The 19,984-nt window shown below is 42.1% G+C and overlaps 1 protein-coding gene across 2 annotated transcripts in view; it reads right to left on the bottom strand.

The window, feature by feature from the left end:
* The window catches only part of Nek7 (NIMA related kinase 7), a 122,904-nt gene that overhangs the window by 11,375 nt on the left and 91,545 nt on the right, over positions 1-19,984 (bottom strand). The window contains exons 6-9 of one of the 2 annotated variants that reach the window (XM_051183187.1): positions 16,864-16,972; positions 15,895-16,002; positions 4,409-4,503; positions 489-602 (exon numbers count right to left, since the gene is read on the bottom strand). In XM_051183187.1, the coding sequence (XP_051039144.1) occupies positions 489-602; positions 4,409-4,503; positions 15,895-16,002; positions 16,864-16,972 (426 nt within the window). The remainder of the gene's footprint in view (positions 1-488; positions 603-4,408; positions 4,504-15,894; positions 16,003-16,863; positions 16,973-19,984) is intronic. The other variant, XM_051183186.1, reaches the window with a different exon arrangement.

Below are 19,984 nucleotides of genomic sequence, written 5' to 3'. Positions count from 1 at the left end.
ATTCAGATCTCAAGGTCTTTGAAAAATTGTCATTCTTACCCAGTGTCTTTTTATAAACGCGTGTACAGTGGCAACCTTAAAACCCTAACCCAGAGGAATGTGGCTGAAGCAGTGACGCCCAAGGAGAAAAAAGTTCACGGACAGGTGGCTGAGAGGTACATAGTTTGGATTTGGAAAAACACCGAGGAGGGAAGTTCTACCTAAGTAAGTTTTCATTGTTATCTGAGGGGTCAGGGCTGCACCTGCCACAAGACGCTGAGTCAGAATACTCCGTTTCCTCCTCGGTGGGTTCACCCCACGGGAGTAATGCCAACCATCTATGGTTCTAGCCCAGGCAGTGTTCCGCTCCTTACTGTGACTCACAGAGCTGTTGTATCAATTAAACAGCAAGTCTCTGAATGGAAACAATGGAGAGTGCTCTCTCCGCGCCATCTGTATTCTGAATACAGTAACATTCTGAGCAAAGGCAGGGGCTGAGGGCCACTTACCTCCTCTGAGTAATGATCTGAGGGGAGAGGTGGGTAGTCACACTGCTCTATCTTCTTACACAGAGAGTATAAGTTCATTTTGTCACCGTAGAAAGGGCTCTGCAAGGCGGCCATCTGCAAAAGAGTCAGGACTTCATCAGGTACAGGACACCAGGGTTGAACGTAGTTATGCATACTTTGGAGAAAATTGTGTGCAACCATTTTGTTTTTATGATTATCATTTTCTGAGTATTAAAAATCACAACAACTTTATTTTTGAAACATTTAAAATTCCTAAAGAGAAATGGCTTACTATCTCATAGAATGTAAAATAATATTAGGAAGTGGAAGATATTTGTGTATTTGTATACAACCATAAACAACTAGCCTATTTCTTGACAAAGCATATCATATGGTATGGCTCAACAATGTAATTAATGGTTCAACGTAACAACCACCACCACTACAATAACAAAAAAACATTAAAAGTGAATTACACTTAGCAAGGGCTTAGAATGCACACCATTTTTTCATGAACAGTATATTTTTTTAGAAAAAAAGAAGTCTTGTTAAGAGAGAACATACTGTTTTTTAATATTGTAACTGAACCTTAAATAGTTTAAATAATAACTTTGTTTTGATAAAACATTCAATATGTTTAAAAGAATATCCATGACTCTAAGATGCAATTCAGGCTACACATTAAATATATTTAAAAGAATATCCATGACGCTAAGATGCAATTCAAGCCATCCAAAGAGGATTTGTTTTTAATGCAGAAAAACGTGACTTAGAGGATAAACCACTTTAAAAGAGACATTACTGAATTTAAATGTATTTTAAGACAAGGTTCTAACTTGACATTTAAAAAGCGCAAGCAACTACTTGGTAAGCAAGGCTACAAACTAAAAGATTCAATTTAAAATGTTTGCATCCTGTTCAAAACCTTCTAAATCTCTGAGCCGCAGCCGAAGAGAACACAACACGGAGTGCCAGGCTGCCCGAAAGTCAAGTCACCCTTTTCTACGCGTGCTAATAAGTTTGATTTTGGAAGGACAATGTGTACATTTCCCAGACAGGCAGAGTGTGTGTGGAACACGCTGGTCCATGCTGTGCTACTCAGTGAGCGTCAGCGGGGACAGAGCAAGCTGAAAATGGCTCTCATCTGTCTCCTGTACTCCAGGCAGGGTATTTATTAACTCCTTCAAAGCCTCAGCCAGCAGGGAATGGCATTGGAAATCCCACCTAGAAGGCAGTTTTACATGCAGGTTTACCTAGCCCACATCTTATATAAAACCTATACCCACCCACCCAGAACAACCTTGGGGACAGTTCCACACACGACAACGACGACATAAAGTAAATAATGATTGAGGCGCCCTAAACACACAGCACTGGGGGGCGGGGGATTTCCAGTGTAGGACCCACCGTCATAAACAACATTTACGTTCAAAATGCAAGGGCACTGTATGATTTAAAAAAAAAAAAAAAATCAAATGTTAAAACTACCATCTCCCCACCTTCGTAAGCCCTTACGTAAATGTACATTCATTCTCTATCACATGCTAGGAGTTCATTATATTACTTTTGTCTCAATTCCATAGTGTTAAAAAAGAGAGAGAGAGAGAGAGTCTGAACGTCCCCTAAGGAGTTAAACAGGAATAGTATATTTTCATGCATCTCCTGCTTTGACAGATGAAAAATGTCAACTGTCCTGTTTTTATTTTCAAGCTTTTGCACTATTCATCTGGTTCATTAGTGCATCTCGGCGCTGCCCCTGACAGCTGCTCGCCCTCTCCTCCCAGCAGCTGAATTTTTCAGGCTAATTTGATCCTACACACTGAGACGATCGCTAGAATGATTGACTCGCTCCCTGACCTCCAGGGTCTGACTTTCCTCATTAGTATTCTGGGGGTGTTGGAGGGGCGAAAGCCCACTGTCTGTCTTCGGGGCTGGTGGCAGCTCTCTTTTTTTTTTTGAACTGTAAGCCACCAACCTACAACCCTGTAAGGATGCAATTGCCACACTGAACAATAAAGGAAATGTGTAAAACCCACTTTCCCATGTAAAGGTCCATGTAACAAACCTCAGCATCTTGGTTTTAATTAGTAAAGTCTACTTTGTTGCATATCAATTAAAACTGTACTCCTAGTGTTTTCAAGGGTTTCAGGAATATTTGAAAGTCTAATTTCCTGAGTTTAAAATATGTTCTAAAAAAAGGGGCTTCCTACTCCTTCATTGTTAACAGTAATTTCTTCCTGGATTATTATGGGGGGTGGAGACCAACTCTACTGGGTGCCACAGACAATTGTGAAAACCTAAGCTGCACTAAATTTATGTTTACATTCAATGTTTTCTCTGTTACCTTTTTAGTGTAAGTTATTAGGTTTTCAAAATTGTCTGTAGCACCCAATAGTTTTTTTTTTTGCTTCTATCATAATCCACCAAGAATAAAGATGGATTAAGGTGGATTATATATCTTTTTAAAAGTTCTCAACTCTTGTATGGAAGATTTGAGAAAATGCATTGAAATGGCTCCTAACATGAACATGGCAAACATTTGAGCTTGAAATTAGCACATGCACCTTGAGGACATGGAAATGTTCAGAGAGAGAACTCTTACTTTGATGACCATGATAAGCATGCATTAAACAGATCCTACCTCTCAAATGCAATTGTAAGATATAGATAATTGTTTCAGTTTTAATACAATATTGCAAGAATTACATAACCCCCTTTCTCTACCAGTGCAATTGCTAACTAACTTTAATCTCATGATTAGAAAATCATTTCCTATCTAACTTTTAGGTTGTTTAAAGGGAAAATATTATTTTGATATTAGATTATGACCTGGACAACTCTAATATTACCTACTATGGTTAAAAATTATGTACATTTTTAAACACATGAAGTGACTTACTTTTAAATGTTACAGCAGCGATACTATCAAGCCAAGTCTTATCAACACTGCCCCCCCCAAATCATCATCAGAATCCAGTGAGCCAACCCTTATCATCACATGGATATATACACAGCAGCATGTGTCATGCAACATCACTAACACAGTATTTCACACAAGAGCATGTTAAAATCCTTCAAGCAGTCCTCAGGCATCAGAGAAAGCTTGAACCCTTTCCCTAAATTAAGGCATTTATCTGTACTCAGCAGAACCACAAGTGGTCAACACACATTTCACAAAGCACCTCAATGGGTCACCTCCAAGGGACAGTGGCGTAATCACAACAGATAAATCCGCAGTCAGGAGAGCAAAACAGACAGACACAAACTTCAGACTTCCTTCTCGAAACACAAGAATAACCCCTCGCACTATGTTCCTTCAATTCAATAAGGCTTACTACTCGGATGCCGACTGAGTTTTAATTAGCATCTTTGACTCTGTATTTTCCTGACATACAATTAAAATTCTATCTTAGGAGTCACCAAGTTGGGATGCTGTCAATGCTGCTGCCCTGGAGGATGGTGGAAACAGCGTTGCTTAGGGGCCCTTTCTACAGCTACAGGGCTACAGGACTATATATCACAATATAAACTATGGGACTCTGCTTAAGTGACAACCTGCAAGCCAGCCTCAAAGCTGGATTTTACCTGTGTAAATGGGAAACAAAATGCCGATAAGGATAAATATTTTCATGTCTTAAATTCACGGCATTCTTTTCCTGCAATACACTAAAGTTTTCACACATGTACCTCTATGTATATATACACATGATAAGCAGAATAGCATTATAATAAAATAAGTATTATATATTAGACAAAATAAATATGTAGGAACTTACAATTAGTAATTGCCTAATGAATCAATTCATCTCAACAAAAACTGGATAGTACTGGATACATAACAGAAGTGAAACTGTATCAATGTACAGAATTTACCATAAGTGAGACTGTATCAATGTACAGAATTTATCAACAGTTCCTACCTCATATAGCAGACAGCCAAGAGACCAGATGTCAGATTTGAAGTTGTATCCATTTTCATGTATTCGCTCTGGAGACATGTAGTAAGGTGTACCCACTGAAAAGACAAAACCAAATAAAACTAGTACTGTAAAAATAAAGATATAGGGACCATAAGAAATTAAACACTGGTTTAGAGAGGGGAGAAAGCACATGGGAAGGGCTGTAGGGGAAGATGATATAATTGGTAATTGCATTTTAATTCCAATAAAAGAAAATAATGAAAAGTTAAACACAAAATTTTTAATTGAAAAAAGCATCTGTTAAAATCACAAAGTTCTTCTTGAGAATACTCAAAGTTCACTTCTTCTTTACTATGCAAAGAAGTACGTTATCTATACTATAACACAAACCGAGTATGGTGGTTTTAACTCGTACTTCTCTCTGACCAATCCAATCCGAGGAGAATTTTAAGGAGGACAACTAAGGCAAAAAAAAGTTATACAAATGATGTTTGCATGGGATTTTTCCTGTTTTTTACATGACTTCTTTATTTCAAATAATTGACAGTGGTAATATGTTTAATTAAATAAAATAAAAAAAATATGAAGCATACATATAAACACAGCATGCTTAACTACTTTCACAAAAGCATCCCTGAGAACATTGTCCTGGCTCCTAATCTAAGATGTAACCGCTGACGCTGTGCTCAGTTACTGCGTGTGTAGAGGGAATACAGGGACAGTCATAGGTCCCATGCTGCGGTGACCTAAGTGCAGGGCTCTAGCACCTATGCAAAATGAGCCAAGTCCTTTACCACAGAGACTGCAAGATGCAGGATCATGTGGGTATTTTTTTCCATTTTGTTGGTTGTGTTTTAACCTATAAATTGCTTTTTTTTTTCTTTTGTGGCTATTTTTCCCCCCAAAAGTGCTAACATTATTTTTTAAGAGAATGCAAGCATGTCCATTATGCTTTGAAGAGTAAAAGCATTGAAATGACTTTCAAAGCGAGTATCTTTAATTTCAAGTATCTCAACTGTACTGATGACATATACCACTGCTGGCGGAAAATAGGACATTTTCTCATTACTTTTAAAAAACAAAACAAAACAAAAATCCCCCTAGGTATTGCTATCACTCTTAAATGAGATAACTCACAGCATGGTAGAGGGGACTTCAGTCAGAAACACTATTAAGAGTCACAGGAACACTATACTCAACAAAGCGTCAACCTTGGAAGGGAAAGTCTGTTTTCAAACAGAATCAAGTTCCAGACTCCCATCCTTGTGTGGCCACTCAACGTTGGGTGCTGTGAGCATGGAAGGGTCACAGGTTTACCTAGGACGGAACCCATTTTCAGCACAAATGGCGATCCTTACCACAAGGGATCTAAGGAAGTGAACAGGAGTGAAGTATGATCATGCAAGACAATCAAAACTTCAAAGGCAATCTGAGCTACTCTGACCTGAAAATACAGGAGAAAAAACTTCTAAGAAATAAGTTTGCATATTTCAGTAGTGTCAGAAGAGGAAGGAGTTGTTCAGAAATAACAACACTAGCTTCAAAGTGTCATTATTGTGGGAAAATCAGCACAAGCCTGCAACTTCTGGAGTTGGAACCCCTTTCCCAGAGTTAGCATAAGCAACTCCCAATTACTGGCCAGATGCACAGGCTTCCTCTGCTGAGGGAAGAAGGATGGTGGGCACAGTTGGGATATAATGAGCAAGCCCCTCTCACAGGCTTCTGGTTACAGGACTTAAAGTGAGGAGGACTGCAGGGTGGGGAGGCAGAGGGAGGCTTCCCGGAATCCACAGGGGGGCGGCTGAAAACCCCAAGCTTGAAGGTTCAGAGTTTACCAAAAGCAAAGGTAATTTTAACCAGGAGCTCTGGGAAGCCTGCTGCTGCATTAGGGGTTTGAGATGAGTGTGAAAGATTGATTACAGGGAAAAGGAGGAACAAATACCAACACTTTACAGAGATTAGCCTCAGCCCAGCAGCACACCTTAAGGGAAACACCCCCCTCCTCACCCCCAGCTCACAGACAGGGAGCAGAGAAAACATAGGACTGGAGAACTTCCAAAGCGCCTTTCAGATGGCAACAGTCCTCTGCACTGTTGCTGGGCGCTGTGGTTTTAAACAACACTGCTTCTCCGCCATCTAAACAATGAGCATCCCACACACTATTTGATCTCAAAGGCATCCCGAGAACACATTACAACACAAAAACAAGCTCACCACCCACGTTTCCAGTACTCAGAGAGGATAGGCAGGTTAGCTGTCTGCACTACTCCCAAATGGGCAAATTCATAATCACTGTTGACCAGAGAGGCCTGAAAGGGCACTCATACAACCTCCCTCTGGCAAGCTAAGCTCCCTAGCGTGCCCCTCTGCTCTGGACACCCTGTCTTCTGCCGAGCAGACGGGAGCGAAGGTGTTCTTCGGCTCAATGCCATCGCAGACTGGTCCATCCTTTCTCTTCTCTTTGGAAGAGAGAGAGACCCTACAGTTTCAAGTGTTCGGGAAAATCTGCAGTGCAGTTACGTTTCCAGCGTTTACAACTGGATGAAGACATAATTATTTCCTAAACCCTTTCTTTCCCTTACACTCCGTGGCAGCTGTTTTTATGATGACTGCTGCCTGAAGAATGCTGTGACTTTTTAAACAGCTGTGACTTCTTTTTAAACAGCTGTACAAGGAAGAGAATTGTGAGGTGGGAGGGCTAAATATTAAAAACAATCGCGCAGATTGTTACACATGGAAGTGCTCAGGCAGCGTGATGCAAAGCGCTACTTATCTTTCAAGGATTTATGGTTATGGGTAAGACGAGAATACATTTTGCAAAAGTAGATACTTAACACCGTTTTAACCTCCTGACATGAGTCACAATGGGTAAGAAATGGCATTTTTTTTTTTTTAAAAAAAATAAAAAGGCAGCTGGCTCCAGAACTGAAAACGTTATCTGACCTTTCTTTATATTACTACTGTACTATGATAATGTTTCAATTGTAAAAGTAAAGCACCTTTCCAGACATTAGCTGCCTTGGCAATACGAGAAGTAAACACCCCTTCAAATCTCTTCTGAGTAAAGGGGGCCTGGTTTTTAGAAGTCCCACCGTAAGCTGAAGAAAGCCAACAAAGTCTAGCTCTCAGGATGCGTTCTCATTTGAATCGGCTACACACCGAACATTTTTCAATGGGGCTAGTGGAAAATTTAGCTCTTCAGTCTCTGCAAAGAGTTAGGTAAAGAAACTAGCACAAGAAGAGAATTTTTGTTACACGATTGGATGTTGGATTCTGTCTTTTTGCTTTGCTTTTACTCAAGGAGGTAACAAAGAACCGGCCAAAAGTTGGAAATGTGTTCCGACCTTTGCCTCGGACTACACACCTTCCTCTTTGTTGACTTATTGTATGTGTGTGAGTGTGTGGGCAAGTGTGCACGTGTGGAGGTCAGGGGACAACTTGCAGGGGTGGGTTCTCTCCTTCCACCATGAGAGTCTTGGGAGTTTACATGGCAGATAAAACAATATGCTCTTTTGTTTTTAGAGCTGTTCTTTAGGCCAGTCAAATTAGAATGCTTAAAGAGAAATAATAAGCCAGTTCAGGCTGGAAGTGCTGATGCTTTCTCAGAATCAGGACAAACTGCAGGGAAAGGAAAAAAGAAAACAAGAAAAAAAAATCCCTCTTTGCACAGTCCTTGCTGGGGAAATTAAAAAGTCACAAGTTAACTTAACCACAGCTTGGTTCAAATACACAACCAACAGATGAAGCATTAATTTCCACTTTTTTCCCCCTTTGTACTTATGAGTCAGCCAGAAACACTGCCGGCAGACTGAATGGAAAGAGACCAAATTTATTTCATTATTATGAATATAATCGGAGGTCAACATGGGATATCTGAGTGCCAGATCAGTATTTCTTCTGCAAAAGAAGTTTAGAAAATATGTCCTCTAGGAAGCATACTTAGTAACACATTTGACGCCATGGAAGGAAGCTCCGTGGGTTCCTCCACTCCCCTAATCCCGGCACTGCACTCATGGTTAGGTGACTGATCTCAGGTGCCGCCTGTTCTAGGTCCTGGAGAGGCAGGAATAAACAGGGTAGATCCTTATGGGGGCCACAGCAGAGCCACACAGGGCTTGTTCTGAGAGCTGTCTGAGATACTGCACTCCTAAACAGTAATGAGGTCTACCAGGTCAGGCAAGTTGCCAAAGACAGAAGACGCGCCCAGGGGAGTCTGGAATTCAGATACTTCATTAGATTGACCACACAACATAACTGGGAAACGTGTATGCCTCCGCAAGCCAGAAAAGTAGACCTCGGACAAGCGTGGAAAGCTAGACATTCAGTGGCTGCACATGGAAATCATACCACGCTACACCACTGTGGTTGTTTTAAATAAACACTTGTTACGGTGGCTGAGAGGTTAAACGTACACAGTTTAAAAACAGATCATAGCTCCTTCCCAGAGCAATTACTTAAGTCAGGAAAGGACTGAGAGTTAAAAATAAACCGGCGGAAGCAGCCCCTAGGACTGCCTGAACATATGTTGCCGCTATGCTGCACACCGCCCTGAATGATTCGAGGATGGACTCGTGGACCAGAGGAAGCCGGGAAAAGGTGTGGGGAAAACACGTGACCACAGGTGGCACCTGGCAGCAGATGGGGAACTGTTTTAGTGCCTGCTTCAGACAACGCTTAATTTTCTGAGCTGAACTTAGAGGGCCGCATCACACTTGGAAACGGTGTGGGGAACACGAATGGCACACTCGAGAGATTCCAGTGTGAAATTCTGGTATCTGGACCGGATGGTGGGCATGCACTTATTTACTCTGCTGCCAGCGTCACTGAGTCAGAGTGACACGCTTGCCTCCCCACCCGAAGGATAAGCAAGAGTTCAGGCTTTTCTATGACGCAGCAGCAATCCAGCTTCTCCCCTGGGCTTCAAGTCTTTGTCTAGTGATAGACACCGATACTTAGATTTAAAACTCTGCTGCAGTTCACAATGTAGAGCAAACACACGCAACAGCGAAATCCACACACGTGCACACGGAAAATCCTCTCCATCTTTAACTCTTCTTGGGGACCTCATGAGAGCATGCGCGACCCCATCCACAGGCCAGGGCACTCTCTTCTCATCCACTCTCTTTACCCGCACCAGGCAGGCGGGAACTCTCTGCATCTGCATGGGCAAGTTCATACCGCCTCGACTGCATGAACAGCATGCTATGGGATGAGATTTGTTGCCTTCTCCTCTCCTGCATCCCAGGCCATGAAAGGGAAGCCACGGAGAAGCCTGTCTGCTACTAAAGGGAGAAGCCACTGCAGCCTGAATAAACTTTAGGAGTAACTTTTAAAATATCACAAACCTGCTCCCCCCCAAAGGGGAGGGGGGATCCACTCTGTAGTGAGATATTCACTTCGCCCTTGTAAGCGCCAGTGGCACTGACCACGCCCATTGGGGGGGTGGGGACAGGAGCGGAGTTACCTGGGGGAACAGGGTCTGAGGAAGGGGCCCCTGGAGAGCTCTCTTGCTTGCAGCATGGGGACAGGAGCACATCCGGAGGCATCCTTGGGACCAGGAACCTGCTGGTGTTCATCTATCTGGCCCATTTGTTTCTCTTGATCCTTATTAAACCATGAAACCAGTCTATCATTAAAAGCCCTGGTGTCTACAATGGTGTGGTGGGCAGAATGCCGGCCCTGTGATCTTTCCACTCGGTGTTACACTTGTCTGCATTGTGGCACCTGCCAAAGGGGATTTTACAGGTGTAAGTTACACCTGTTATAATACAGATTGTCCCAGATGATCACAAAGGGTTATCACAGAAAAGTAAGAGCCTCATACTGTGGCCAAGAGACAGAAGCAGTTTCTAGAAGGCAAGAATGGCCCTGGGCCATCGGGAAACAGGCACCACAGTTTTAGCAGCACCACAAAGCTGAAATCTGCCAGGAATCTGAGTCGGCAAGAAACAGGTGGTGTCCCACAGTGTCCAGGAGCAGTGCAGACGAAGTAAGCTGAGTTCACTGAGATCCAAACCTGATGTGCGACCTATGAAGTTGCAGAATAATAAACTCCTATAGTTTCATCCCATGAAATCTGTGATGATTTGTGGGGACGGTGCTTTGTTGATGGCGATTCCCGAACTGCACGGGAAGAGTAAGAATTCAATTCCACGTGCCTTGGACACACTCCACAGTCACGCCCACCCGAGACACCAAATCGCAGACACCAAATCACAAAGGGTTTTAAACATGCTGGAGGATTGTCTGTGAAGGTTTTCTTGTTTTGGGCTTTTGGTTGGGGAGGCAGTAGGTAGGAAAGTAAGAGATGCCAATGCACTCACTTATATAGGAAGATAACATTAGTTATAGAAAAACCATGGTCTTCCTGACACAAATCTAAGTAATCGTTCTTACCTCACAAGTTACTGAACTGAAGGGAGACTAGGAAAACAGGTAGCAGATCATGTGACATTTAGTTCAGACTTTTGGAAGCTTGGCCAGTAAAAATGTTTGCTCTAACTATGTAGACTGCCCAAATGTTGTACTTATCATAAAGAGTAATCGAAGATGCACTGACCCACAGGATGGTCACCAGGGCCGATACCCAGGGAATAACAGAAAACCTGTGCTCACAGTATCCCGGTTTAGAAAGACACAAACTCCCTACGGCCATATATGACTCCCATCTCATTCACAACTATCCCCACCAAGAGAGCTTACTATATAACCAGGCCACAAAAATAAATCCAGCACAAACAGGAGACCAAACGAGGCATTTTTCCTTTATCTCTGTGCATTATTCCTGGGCGCTCTGCTTCTGGACACAGAGAGCTGCTTGTCCAGTCTGTTAAGATAAGATACCTGTCCTCAATGATGAGGTGTGAGTGGAAGGGTTTTGTGTCACCTTCAAGCAGAAGGCTTTAGTTAGGAGCCAGTGGATGACCTTCATGCTCTGCCCCTCATGCAATCCCCAAACCAGATGTTGAACTGAAGATGATACAGGACCAAGGCTGCCTGAAATGCTGTTACTGTGAGGAGGGTGGGCAGTACCCTACAGACCAAGTGCAAGCTGCAAAGGACTCTGGGAGACAAGAGATATGAAACACTTTGATGCAAAAATACATCTCACTCTTCAACAGAACCTCCCTCCAGTAACACATTAGTTCACCCTTTTATGCAAAACCTGTCCCTAAGCCCTATTCCTTTAGTGCCCATTCCTCAGGGTATCTATTCGGTGAATTTGGTGGTGGGAAAGCCAATGACGAAGACAGATTCCAAATGTCCCACAGCCCAGGATGCCAGCTTTGTATTAATTTTTCTTAAACCCAGAAGCAGGAGAAAGCAAACTCATAGCAGACCTGCTCAAAGGCAAGGTCACAGCAGACTAGGCGATTCCAGATTGAACAGAAAGTGAGGAACATGACTGAAAAGTAAATCTCTGCGAGGATAAGTCCACATTAAGAAGCTAAAGACCTACTACACACACACACACACACACACACACACACACGCTCTTCAGCTCAGCCCTGCCTACCTCTCTGTGCTTTCCTCAATGCCGGGATAAACGCACCCCTAAACTGAAGACTGAAGAGAAGACCCACTGGCATTATTGCCCACTGGCAGCGACACAGGAAGTACCATAGACAGGGCCAGTTTGACCAACTGAATAGATCAGACAGAAGTGGGAACCAGTAAGCAGGCCAGGCAAGTCATCGATGTGTTGCGTCATCAACTCAGCATTGTTCTTCATTGAAATAAAGTACAGCACAGTCAGCATACTCTACTCTTTGTAACAGAGAACGAGGCTCCATGCAACATCTGTCTCAGCATTACTGGATTATGGTCCCGTGTGGGGTCGCGGTCTGGTTGGGGGTTGGTCCTAGCCAATCAGAGAGCTGTGTCTTCACCATGAATTTTTAAAGATGAGGACAGGTCACAGGTTTCCCAACATCTGTTACATCAGTGAGATTGGCAAACAATATGAAAAAAGGCAAGGTAAACTTCATGGGGGTGGGGTGGGTGGAGGGGGGAATGTGCATAACATTCTACAATCGGCCTCCCTAGATACACAGCCTCATCCGTATTAGTGGCAAAGCACAAAATGAAAATCCTGAAATCACATATGAGCCAGAGGGGATATAAAAGGAGGCAGAACCTGGAGAAGAGTGTGCAGTGCAGATCGAAGAAGCAACCAACCACCTTCCTAGCCCACAGATTTCAGAAAGGGGAAGAGGGGTAACTCCTGGCACAGAGGAGGACTGAACTCATGGGAGAAGACAACCCCAGACATGCTTGGCCTGAAGCAGATGAAGGACACTCATGGCTGCTGCTAACTTCAACCCAGAGCATGCCGTTCTTTTCTGAAAATCATGTAAACACTTGCCTGGGCAGTAGAGTAGGAATACAATGTGAATGCTTCCTGAATCTGACCCTAAGCCTCCTTTCCCCTGTTCTAGCAAACCCGGGACTCATCTTGTACCTGCTTGTGAGCCTAAGAAGTCGCTGCCCATTCTCTTACCATAGCCCGTTCTGACCCTGCGAGGGACAGTTTACCTCCCCAAACAGACCCTCCCCACTTCACCCTAGTTAAACACCCCCCCTTCTTCTTGGCTCATCAAGCCATCATCTCCCTGCTTTCTGTGCTTTTGGATTAAGTGCTCTAAAGGTGAAGGCTCATCCAATTCCCTAAACTACGGGTGGCAGCCCCATATGGGGTCACACAGACCCAAGAAAACTTGGGCAACAGTAAAGGGTTTCTAAAAGCACAAGCAGAAATCATTTCACAACCAGAGCAGTCATGACATGAAATGAAATGGGGTGTTTCTGGCAGCCCCTGCCCCCAGGATGGAAGCAAATGCCATCCCTGCAGCCATGGCTCTCTGTGCTCAGGCTGCACAACTGGTACCATTCACACAGTCACCCCCTGCAACCTGAGTGCTGCTGAGTCCAGAGCCCCGGTTCTGGACCTTCAAGGTATAAATCTAGAACGCCAGTTCCAGAAGTTAACAAAGGGATAGAGGCACCCCGGGGTTGTGATCACACAAGCCCAGGACGATCTGGAGGCTGCGCTGTTTCTCACGCTCAGAACAAAGTGGCCTAGGAGAGGTACACTCTAGGAGGAGAATCCCAGCCACAGCACACGCTGGATAAGCACTCTGCCAGCCAGCTAAGTCCTAGGCTTCCATTTGTTTTTTTTTTTTTTTAAGAGTCTCCTTTATGAATTGCATCAAGCGTCTTGTTTATGTGCCATTCCACTAGACTTTAGGCCTACCGTAAGCATGAGCTTACTATCAGTAAAAACCAGAAAACGCATCAATATACAATCTATAAGGTAGCTCTGCCGATCAGTTTGCATGGTTGGTAATGTTTGTAATTGCTCTTCATCCTCAACTATTAGAGACAAAGAAATCTGCTTCCAGTGATAAATACGTATAACACGGACAGAGTAATAACCCTTTAAAAGTAAAAAAAAAAAAAATTGGGGCCAAGTGTGTCAGCATCTCTATTCTTGCTATATTCTACATATTTTTTTTTTTGTTAGCAGAGACATTTCCTTGATACATATTTTTCATTTGACCCAATAATCAAACTTTAACATATAACAGTGCACTTTGCTTAGGAAACACTGTGCATAAAAGACCAGCAAGAATAAAAGAAAAACCAAACTACTGAAGAAATCCATTCCCTTCGGTTTTACCACTGCAGAGACTTGTTTCTCCTCCTCATTGGCTGCCGTTTACAAGTCACTCAGAGTCAGTAATGATGGCATCAGCATATGTGTACATAGCTCACTTTAGCCAATTTGATAAATCCGTACTGAATTCTTAAATCTATTAAAATCCACCGTATTCTCCGTATCAAATAGTTTAGACTGACAAATCACCCAAGTCTAGAAATGTACTTACGCTTGCAATCCCTATGCATGGCCTTTGCAAAACGGCGTAACCCATAGACAAAGTCCATTTCAAACTGTCCAGACTTGGATTTCAAGTTACATATGAGGTCAGTAAGGCTGGATGGATAATAGCTACAGCCTATTCAAGAGTGGCTGCAAGACAACATTAAACAATACACATGTGTGCACAGGCTAGTACAATTTGTTTGCATACGCATGCAATTATAAACTAATGTTTCAAGTGAGTTAATGACAGGGTGTTGTTATACCAATCGGGTGAACAGCATAGAGGGGTAGTGTCTTTACTACTGATGAGTGCCAAGGCTTCTTCCTAGAAACTGTCTACCACATCTATTGCAAGGATTTCAATTTCTCAAACAGAACTTTACCAAGGTGCTATGCAGATTTGTTGATTTATTATGAAATTTCACGTCAAACTTTTGTACCCGGAAAAGGTAGTGAAGTATGATGTTAATGGGGAAAAATGTAACAGGGCATCAGTGTGGAAATCTCATGCGCTCCGTAGCCGAAAAGCTCAAGTTCGGGAGCATGTGAGCACTTCCGCCACACTTAAGTCTGTTGGAGGCACCAGCTATTAACAAATGGCTTATTCGAAGGTGCACAGAACCTTAGGAACAAAGCCAGAAACAAAAGCCTGCACAAGTCCTTCACTAGTTGCTCACCTGGATGCTTGTCTAATTGGTTACTGAGCTATTGTTCCTCACTGGTCCATTTATGCTTCGTCATTTCCTGTCTAAATATTGCTGTTGAAGAACCAGCGGCTTCCGAGGAAATCGTGACAGTAAAGACAGACAGAATCAGATTAAGGCCAACTTCGTCTTGCTTTACCGGAGAACACCATTTCCTGTGGCTTACATGCATAAGGAGAAGAGCCTCGAGACGCTCGACTTCTAACTCAATTTAAAAAGCATTTCTTCTAGGAATTTCTGTTGCTTTGTTCTCTTCCCGTTGCTAACACAATGCTGCAGTTACAGCAATCCTATTTTAGGTATAAAGGGCACCAAAATAATGTTGGCTCTGATGTGATCAAATGAAAGCTGTATCTTCCTATAAGCTGTATCTTCTCTATAAGGGGAGAACTGATTTCCCCTCCCATCTTTATGGACGATCCTGAGGTTTTCCTCTCCTACTTATCACAGTCACATGTCCTTTGAGTGAATAAGCACGTGTGAACTATTATTACCTCTGGCATTTTAAAAAGTTCAGTGACGTCTTCCTCCAAAATACAGTTTCTTCATTAAGTTATCTCACAACCACCACAAATAAGATACAGCGTGCCCTCTCCATGGCAACAGTAAAAGCCAGCCTCATCAGCATTATTTAAAAAAAAAAAAAAATCACAAAAACAAAAACCTCAGGGCCTGCTTGAGGTCAAACAAACGGGAACCAGAGTATGTAAGCGTCACATCAAAGGTAACAGGGAACTCAGGGCACCTGTCAGGGTGGCTAGTTTCTACAAATTTTATAAGGAATACAGGTAGTGCTGTGTAGCTGCCATACCTGTTTTGAACCATGACCAACACACACACACACACACACACACACACACACACAGAGTAACTGGCTGAAATCCTATTCTGGCTCTTACCTAAAGAATGTGCAGCTGTGGTTTTTGAACTGAAAAATCGACCAAGTCCAAGATCTCCAAGTTTCACCACCCCAGTGGCTGTAATGAACACATTGGCCGGTTTTATATCTGTGAATAAATGAAGGCATCGGATGAAAAGACAACGTAACATCGGGAACTTGTAAGCACATTCTATATTCTGAAGAATTAAAAATGTATATTAAATACTCAACTCTAAACTGAAGCACTCAGTATATCCATAATACTTTTCGTATATTCCAAATTTTCCAGCTCTATGAGAAATCTCAATACACCCTGATGAAGACTGCTAATATCCACGTCAAATATTTGTGTCTTCCATTTCCAAAGAATGTATTTATGACACAAAATAAGTTTACGCCCCCTTTGTAACAATTTTAAACAACTTGTTACTGAAGATTAGTACATACATTTGCATCAGCTGTAAGATCATAGCTTAACAACACCGTGCACTGTATTTATTAGGTGGTTTTAGAAATCATAATTCCTTAAATAAATTGCTTCAGAATGTTTTATACTCCCAAATCATTGCATCAGCCACTCAGTGACTGTCCCCTGCCTAACCACTGGAATGATTATCCAGAACACGTTAAGGACTAAGGGGGAAAACTAAAACAGTCCATGTAGCCAAGCCACGGTACATTTTTCATCTGAAGAACAAGAAATCATCTTCCTCATGCCCTCATGCACATTCAACTGTGCTCCCACACCTTAACTTTTTTTTACCAACAGAACCAGCAAGACATTCAGAGAGACCAAGCAAAAGCATAATTTTCATTCCTATTTATAAAATCGAGTAGGGCTTTATTTACAGGTTTACAACCCAAATGACTATAATTTGGCCTTAAACTATGGAAAAGGGGTAATGTACTGAGTTACACAGAAGCCACATTAGGCTGCCTGATGGTGTAGGTTATTTAAGACAATGCTGAGGCTGCTTAGTGCTCTTACCTCTGTGCATGACTCTTCGGGAATGCATGTGATCCAAGGCACTGCACAGCTGGACGAAGTATTTCCAAACAGTTCTTTCAGGAATTAGCCTCTTTTGTTTCTTAAAGTGCTGTTTAAAAATATCAAGAGAGTAATGACTGAGAACTCGGGTTTTCTTAAAGTTGAATTCCAGCATTCAGAGTCAGTAAGTCAGAAAAATATCAACGTGCATGTCCCCGTTATTAATTTTGAAAAGGTGCGATTTCCTGTCCTGAAATGACTCCAGGAATTTCACTTGAAGTAATAGCTCACAGCTTACATTTCTCCCTACTTCAGGTTAACAGGAGCCTCTGTAATGTCTTAAAAGCTTAAAACTTAAAAACAATCAATCAAAAAACAAACAAACAAACAAACAAACCCCCACATCTATATAGAACAAGTTATCTCAAAAAAAATTTAAGAAATGAAGAGATAGTAATTAGACTCATTAAAAGACATTTCTTAAGAGGCATGAGGCTCAGCTCACAAGGTATGTGTGTAGTACGCAAGAAGTCCCAGGTCCCATCGCCAGGACCACAAAAGGCGAGCATGGTGTGTTGCATGCCTACAATCCCAGCACTGGGGAGGCAGAGGCAGGGGGATGAGACATGCAGACCCAGCACTTGGGAGGTGGGTGCCAGAGGTCAGAAGTGCAAGGTAGGAAGTTTGAAGCCAGCCAGGCACATAAAGACAGTTCTGGTTCGGGCAGATGCCTTCACTCTAGAATTCCTTTCAAGAATTGAGCCACACTGGTGACTTGAAATACCGTAATTTATTAAAAATTAAGTAAGGGTATTTCTCTAAAAAGTTTTCATGGGCATATCCACTGTGCATTACAAGGCAAGCCTATCCTTTGAATGCCTGAAACTACCCTCTGGAACGTCAGACTCTCACAGGAAAGCTGAGACTACTAACAGTGGGCCACAAACTGACAAGGGAAATTGCTAGGTCAACCACAAGCTACAGAGTTTCATCCATTTTCCTCCACTAAGTCTGTTAGACTACGATGGTAGCATACCAAGAAGCAAGCTCTCAGCCCCACTGGATACTCTGTATATAAACATTTGCAGTGGGTTTCTTAGAGAACAATATTTATAGAATACCCAGTGCTTTTAAATAGCTTCTCCCCACCCCCAAGCCTTCAGGCGATTTTTAACTGTGTGAAATATATGTAAAAATGTCAAATTTTTAAACCTGTTCTTTATTTAAAAAAAAAAAAACATTTGGAAAAGTTCACCCATTGGTTTATTTTTGGTATTAAAAACAAAGAAACTATATTTAAGAACATGGGGGGAAAAAAACTGGCCCTTATGATTCACGCCTGCTAAAGAACAGCTAAAAAGGCAAGAATGAAAACTACCAGTGCCCTTCTCTCTCGGCAACGAACCATGCCCCTCACTTCCTTGTGACCACTTGCTACAGCAAAAGAAGCCCTTTAAAAACTGTAAGAACACTAGGTTAATCTTTCCCACAGAGAACATTTGAAAATCAACTATTTTGCAATTCCATTAGTAATTAAATCAGCATCTCGATAGTCTAGATGACTGACCAGGTGATAATGAAAGCACACCACGGTCCTGTGGAATGTTGAAAAGCGTTCATATTTGTGCTCCAGCACGAAGGTTTTCTTTTATGCCAGACTGTGTCAATATCAGATTTCACTGGAAAGGGGCAATGCTGGAAATTCAGTTCCTTACACGTAATTTTTCCTTGAGACTTGGAAAGCATCCAAATGAAGCCTGTGCGTGGGCTCCCCCAATGCCACATTAACATATCAGAGGGCTGTTTGATGCCAACAGAAAGATGGGCACTGGATTTCTTTTCATTCAAAAAATAAATATAGTGTACCATGTCTCCATCAGAATATGAGGAAAAAACTTAATGCTTTAAACAGACTCATCACAACCATAGTCAACTTAGCAGTTTCCTATTTTACATAATTAAAAAGAATTAAGATTGTAATATAATTACATCATCTATCTCCACACACCCCTTGCTTTCTTTCATATTCACAGTGTATGTGTGTGTTTATTTTTAGTCTGATTATTAAAAGACAAAATATAAAAGGGACACTGAAAAACGCTAGTCACAAAACATACACCAGGGAGCATGTACACAGACTGAGGAGACCGGACTGTTTCCATGTGTTGATATTCTTTTCTGACACTGTTTCTTACAACACATTAAGAATGATGAAAATGAGCTGTGGTTAATTTCATGTTACCCTTACAGAATGACCTGGCACGGCTTAGGTATCTTCCTAAGGGTCACTAAAGAACAACATGAATTTCAACCTCAGACAGGAAATCTGTTTATACTGCTGGTGTTGCTCAGTTTCTGAAATGTCTACTTAAACACTTGGGCTTGTCATAAACTCTTTAACTGCAGCGGTTTTGCTAGCAGAGACGCCAACAGTTACAATGTAGCGATTTTGCTAGTAGAGGAAGCCAACAGTTACAATGTAGCGATTTTGCTAGTAGGGGAGCCAACAGTTACAATGTAGCGATTTTGCTAGTAGAGGAAGCCAACAGTTACAATGTAGCGATTTTGATAGTAGAGGAAGCCAACAGTTATAATGCAGCGATTTTGTTAGTAGAGGAAGCCAACAGTTACAATGTTGAAAACCTGTCCATTCTCATGGTGGCACTGTTGCCTACTTTCCCCCTCCCTAAGAGGGAGGATAGCAAAGCAAGGGAAATTTGACTGGCTTTTCATACTGTGAGGTTTGCATCCACAGTACTCACATTGCTCACATGAGCACACCTGTTTCAAAAGGTAAGTCCCTAGCAGGCGAGCATCACTTTCAAAACTCCTACTTTCTGAAAGCTAGGTATCCCTGCAATAACGCTTAATTCCGTATTATAAAATAACTAATACAAACATACAAGCCTTAAAAGTGAACACACATGGACAGCAATTTAGCATGTGGAAAGTTTCTAAAGATTAGTATCAATGAAAATATAATCATGAAAAGTTGCATGTTTTGTGTTGTGTGTGTGTGTGTGTTTTTTTTTTTTTGTTTTGTTTTGTTTTGTTTTTAACCACGTTCATTAAACCCAAGATAAATTATGTAAAAGTCTGGGGACAAAAGTTGCCACCAGGT

This window comes from Phodopus roborovskii, unplaced genomic scaffold (genome assembly GCF_943737965.1).
Source record: "Phodopus roborovskii unplaced genomic scaffold, PHOROB, whole genome shotgun sequence".
In the NCBI taxonomy this organism is placed as follows: Eukaryota; Metazoa; Chordata; class Mammalia; order Rodentia; family Cricetidae; genus Phodopus; species Phodopus roborovskii.
The sequence above is the reverse complement of the archived record's forward strand: the minus strand, read 5'-3'. Positions and strand labels throughout refer to the sequence as shown.